The 6,573-nt window shown below is 33.1% G+C and overlaps 1 protein-coding gene across 1 annotated transcript in view; it reads right to left on the reverse strand.

Moving 5' to 3' along the window:
* The window catches only part of dcc (DCC netrin 1 receptor), a 187,354-nt gene that overhangs the window by 90,340 nt on the left and 90,441 nt on the right, over positions 1-6,573 (reverse strand). The window contains exons 6-7 of the mRNA XM_016484514.1: positions 1,759-1,913; positions 1,015-1,135 (exon numbers count right to left, since the gene is read on the reverse strand). Coding sequence (XP_016340000.1) covers positions 1,015-1,135; positions 1,759-1,913 — 276 coding nt within the window. The remainder of the gene's footprint in view (positions 1-1,014; positions 1,136-1,758; positions 1,914-6,573) is intronic.

A 6,573-nucleotide genomic window follows, 5' to 3' on the forward strand; every position in this document is an offset into this window, starting at 1 on the left:
ACACACACACACACACACACACACACACACACAAAGACATAAAGGAATAAATGTAAATGTAATAAACAGTAGTAACCAGTGTTGGGCGCATTACAAGTAACTAGTAAAGTAATGCATTCGTTTTTAATTTACAAGAAAATAACTAATGCAAGTTACTTTGTTTCCCATGTATTGAATGACAGCTCTCGTGTTGCCATGTTGAGAGAAATCAGGAGTGAGTGCAGAGGCGTTGTGTGCGCTGTGTGAACATGCACAAAAATAGATTCAGTATTCCTCAAAATCAATAAAAACAGTCAAATGCAAACCTCAGGAATATGAGGTAAACATGCAATTAATTAAATATGTGAATTTACATTTCCTTCAGCCTGAGGCATATTCATTTCACCTTTGGTGTCAAAGGGCTTTTACAATAGCTAAAAATAAAACTTTTTATATTAAAAACAATCAAGCAAGCCCAGCCCAGGTTTAAAAAGTAATGCGAAAGTACCGTAAACGTAACACATTACTTTTCATAAAAAGTAACTAAGTAATGTAATTAGTTACCTTTTTAAGGAGTAATGCAATATTGTAATGCATTACTTTTAACTTTCCCCAACCCTGGTGGTAATTGTGGTATTTTGGCAGAAACTTGGCTGACCAATGAAATTAGACTGGAGGCGGAGCTTCCTAATGCATTGGTGTATATAAGCAGAAAGCAGTCGTTCCGTATGACAGTCACGGCAGGTTCAGACAGAATCTCACACTCATTTGAACACCAGCAGAACATCATCTCTACATCACTGTCTCTCTTCAGATAAAGCCCTGGATCAGTGCTCTACACGCACAGCACAGCATTCTGGGAAATCTCTCAGAGATCACACAGATCCGGATCTCAAGACTAAACCTCACAAACGCACATCCTCTGAAACAAATGCTTTCTCACTCACACACACACACACACACACACACACACACACACACACACTCTCGCTCGCGTGCACACACACACTCACACACACACACACACACACTTACCGGGCTGCAGCAGGATGAGTTGAGCCATCGCCTGACTGTTTCCCGCCTCGTTCTCAGCGATACACTGATAGAAACCCTCGTCTGAGCGAACCAGACCCAGAATCTGGAGATGACCGCCCTCCTGCAGACCACACACGGGACAATCATCAGACTTCAGGACCTTCTCACATGTGAGCTTAAATGGGCTCACGCACTTATGATATATTAGCACATTACAGAGAGAGAGAGAGAGAAAACTACAAAAAAAACTAACAATAAGTTTCTCGTAAGATATTTCAATATGAATAGAAGTAATACATTAAAATAAAAATGATATAATTAATAATAAAAATAAATAAACATGAATGAATACATACAAATAAAAAATTAAAACAATTAAATAAAATAAATATGAATAATAAATACATAAATAAATAAATAGATGATGATGATGATTATGAATGACTGAATTAATAAAAATAAATGAATAAATACATGCATGAGAACCAGTGAATGAATAAGGAAGGAACGAACAAATAAATAAATAGGAATGAATGAATGAATTCGACGTGTACTGTGTTAAGCTAACTGAGACTTGTTATAGCACTTGCATATTATTGCTCTTTTGTTGATTTTGATTGCTTCATTGTCCGCTTTTGGATAAAAGCGTCTGCTAACGACTAAATGTAAATGTAAATTCTAATCCTAGTGATCTGAACCAAACAAACTTCCTCCTGATTCTGAAACACTAGCTGTATTTCTCACCACGATCTGGAAGTAGTCGCTGGGAATGACGGCCTCTCCGTTCTTCACCCAGCGGACGGTGGGCTGCGGGTTTCCCGTCACGGCACACTCCATCTCGATGTCCGTGCTTTCATATGCATACGTGTTCGACGGGTAGCTGAGGAACTGAGGCGGCACTGAGAACAGAGAGAGAGACACCATAAACATCACAGGATCATCACACGCATCTGCATTAGTGTCATCATCAAACTCTAGAGGAATCTAGTATGATTTGAGTCTTTCATTCAATGTCTGATGCTTTGTTGTTTTCCTCATTTGTCTGTTAAATGAAGAAATGTAAATGTGCATGAAATATAATATACAGTATATTAACTGCTGTATTCCTCAATTGTAAGTCACTTTTTATATAAGCATATTTTAAATAATAAAATAAAATAAAATGTTGGTGTACTCCTCATTTGTAAGTCGCTTTAGATAAAAGCATTTTCTGAACAATAAAATAAAAAATGAAATGAGATAACATGAAATAAGATAAAACAAAACAAAATAAAATTATATAAAAAAACTGTTGCATAATAAAATAAAAACTTTTTGTATTCCTCATTTGTAAGTTGCTTTAGATAAAAGCATTTTCTGAACAATAGAATTAAATTAAATTAAATTAAATTAAAAAATAAAATGAAATGAAATGAAATAAGATAAAATAAAATAAAATAAAATAAGATAAAACAAAACAAAATAAAATTATATAAAAACTGTTGCATAATAAAATAAAACCTTTTTGTATTCCTCATTTGTAAGTTGCTTTAGATAAAAGCATTTTCTGAACAATAAAATAAAATAATAAAACAAAATAAAATAATATAAAAACTGTTGTATAATAAAATAATAAAACAAAATAAAATAAAATAATATAAAAACTGTTGTATAATAAAATAAAAACTTCTTGTATTCCTCATTTGTAAGTTGCTTTAGATAAACTGAAAATAATAAAATAAAATAAAATAAAAGTTTGTTGCATTTTTAATTTGTAAGTTGCCTTTGTAGAGTGCTTCAAATCGCTCACTTCTGAGGGTCCACTGCAGTGAGGACGCTCCCTCAGAAGGCAGCAGACTATGTAGACCGCAGACAGCTGACTGTAGTGTTTATATGAGAGCTCGTGTGAGGAGACTGACACAGCAGTCTGGAATATGAACATATCAGCAGCAGACAGAGGATCTGAACTCCTGCTTCACATAAATCAAACTCAGCCAATAAATCAACATAATCTGGTCAAATCTGCAGCCACAGCGGAGCAGCTTAACCTGAGAGAGACCGACACAGATCCACACACATCAAAGCGTTAAACGAGCTGGGATGGTGCAGATGGACGTATGTCATGAATAAAGTCAAAGCACAGACTGCAGAGAATGAAAGGCTCATTTCAGCAGGAAAATGACGTATCGATCGGCCTCATCTCAATAATAGTCTGAACGCTCATCTTCAGACGGCCAGCATCGGCCTGATTGGAATGAGATGGGTTTGTGATGTTTGTCCACTTTAAAGAAGAGAAATGAGTGAGACGCTGCAGAAGAGCCAGAAACAAACCACAGCAGAACGAGACCATATGAGTTATTATTGAAAATTACCCAACATTAAAATATTCCTTTTCATAATATCATGTTAATTTATATTCATTACACAATACTACACATATTCATTGAGCTCAGCTGAGTTAATATTTATTTTCAAAATATTGGTAATTACTGAAAATGACAAAAAAACTTGAATTATCTTAATGTTGCTTTGATCATTTAGATGCTTATATGATTCTTTTTCATTTCTTCTATCAAAATATACTGGAAACAGATGGAGATGATGCTTTAAGACAGGCTCAAACAATCATATTAAATATATTATTATTATTATTAATATTTTATATGCACATTTATTTTAATATTATTATTATTATTATTATTACTATTGAGTAAAATAAACATTGAATTATTGATAATTATTCATTTATAATTAAATAATAATATTAATTATTATTATTATTATTATTATTATTGAGTAAAATAAATATTGAATTATTGATAATTATTCATTTATAATTAAATAATAATAATAATAATAATTTTTAATTATATATCATTCAAAATAAAACATTCATTTTAATAATAATAATAACAACAACAATTATTATTATTATTATTATTATTATTCATAATATTCAGTAAAATAAATATTGAGAATTATTTACTTAAATTATAATGACTGAATTGTTGAAACAAATTCAATAAAGCTGCACTGATACTTTTGATTATCATATTAATATTTTAGAATTCTTGTGAGTGCTGTCTAACCATGGAGGTAATGAAGAAGTGTGTCGTCTACTAAGTGCACTCAGAAACCAGCAGCCGCTTCAGCTGCTTATATCTGATAGTATGGTTACACAGAATGGTGAAACCCATAACTAGTTAAGATGCTTAACATGACTAGTTAAGGATCGAAACTATCCTTCAGTCTGAAAAACACAAACAAACGGATGCAGAGAGCCAGAGATCAGACGAATAAGATCAGACAGACTCAGACAAACACAAACACAGAAACACATGAGAATATTCCCTCTGAACTCAAACCACACGCACTCGTCTGAGAAACTATTTCAGTTCATTACATCTGACAAACCAGCTCCACCGGCACAGAAACTGAGTTTGAACCACAATAAAAAAATATTTTACAAAGTAATTGTGACTTTATATCACATGATTCAGACTTTCCTCCTCCTAATTCTAAGGGGGAAAAAAATCAGAATCAGATAAAAAGTCATTCTTTTTCATTTTTTTTTTATTTAATGAATTTACTTATTTTTTTCATGGTAAAAAAAAAAAAAGTGACTTTTGTGAGAGGTAAAGTCAGAATCGTGGCAGGATTGCAAGATGCAAGCTCACAATTATGAGTTTAAACTGCAACTGTAAGGTATAAACCTGCAATTTTCAGGGAAAAAGCTCAGAATTATGAGCTTAAAATGTCACAATTACCTTTTGTTTTTATGCCATAGTTTTCACATAAACATGCACCACAACAGCATGTAAAAACAACTGAGCTCTTTTACATGTCACTCAATCTTTTCCTTTGTAATCACACTGCAAAAAATTATTTTTACTCTCGTTTTCCAGTACAATTATCTAAATTTCTGAATCTAAATCAAGATACTTGAGAAGCAAAATGACAGAAGATGAGGAGTCCTGTTTTCTGAAACCAAACGTGTCTTGATTTAAGAATCTTTCGGCATTTGCACTGGAAAACAAAGGATAATAACTATCAAATTTTAACTCGATTTAATTTTAATTGTTCCAATTAAAATTAAATTGTTCCAATTAAAGTAAGAGAATAAGCGAGGCCACGGCATGGTTTGAAATAAAAAAACATCTTAATGCTGGATTAGTTTCAGCTTTTGTCTTCTCCAGATGTTAACTGATGGACTGGAGTGCTGTGGATTACTTGTGATGTTTTTATCAGCTGTTTGGACTCTCATTCTGACGGCACCCATTCACTGCAGAGCATCCACTGCTGAGACACTGATGCAATGCTGCATTTCTACAAACCTGATGAAGAAACAAACTCATCCTGATCTCAGATGAACTGAGGGTGAACACATTTACAGCACATGCTCATTTTTGGGTCAACAATTTCTTTAAGTAAATCACTGTTTATCTGAGCTTTATTGCACTAATTAAACCCAAACGATTTCCATTGAAGCGGGCGTCTCCTCTATCACCGGCGGGTTTGAACTAACTCACCAATTACAACGGATTAAAAACCACCAAACAGCAGTAATGATGCTCTCAACATACTCAATTACAGCATATAATGAAATCAAACACACTTCTGACACATTATGAGACTCAGAGCAGCGGGAAGATGCTTCTTAAAGGGACAGTTCACACAGAAATCATCATTTACTCCCATCATGTCTCTCAAACCTGTATGACGTTTGTTCTGCGCGACTCAAAAGAGGATATTTTGAGAGTCTGAAAAACTATAATATGTTATTTTGTGTTCTTCAGATCAAAGCTGAATTAAATTGATCAAAAGTGACAGCAAAGACATTTTCTATTTTGTTCTTTTGAACTTTCTATTAATCAGAGAATTATTTAAAATTAATTTTTTTGCGATTTTACTGCATTTTTAGTATGCATACATATAGGTAACTAAAATTAAAGCTAAAACATCTTTGTTTGTTTTTAAATATAGTAAATGTTAACTGGAATAAATACATTTTTAAAAATATATGCATCTCTCAAAATGACATTTTTATCATTTATCAGTTTAATTTGAACTAAATTAACCAAACTGAAATAACTGAAATAAAAAAATTATAATTAAAAACTATTCAGGCATATAAAAATAAAAGATAAATGCACACGAAATTTCTAAAATTTTAACTAAAATGAAAATTACAATGGAAAATATAAAAATAAAAACTATAACAATAATAATATATGTATCCAACTCCCATCTATAAATGGAGCAGAGGCTGATGGGAAGCGTTTGACCTGATGGCTTCATGTCAGTGTGAAAGCGTCTGTCTATAGAGCGATTCATTCTCAACACACCTGAACGAACACAAACAACACGACCTGAACGGCCTAATGATGTCAAGTGATGAAAGGAGAGGATATTAGAATCAAAGAACAGCTCTGCTCACACACAGACACACACACACACACAGAGACACTCACACACGCACACACACACTCAGACACACACACACACACACACACTCTCACACACACACACACACACACACACACACACACACACACACACACACACACACACATTCTCACA

This window comes from Sinocyclocheilus anshuiensis, unplaced genomic scaffold (assembly GCF_001515605.1).
Source record: "Sinocyclocheilus anshuiensis isolate Anshui unplaced genomic scaffold, SAMN03320099.WGS_v1.1 scaffold745, whole genome shotgun sequence".
In the NCBI taxonomy this organism is placed as follows: Eukaryota; Metazoa; Chordata; class Actinopteri; order Cypriniformes; family Cyprinidae; genus Sinocyclocheilus; species Sinocyclocheilus anshuiensis.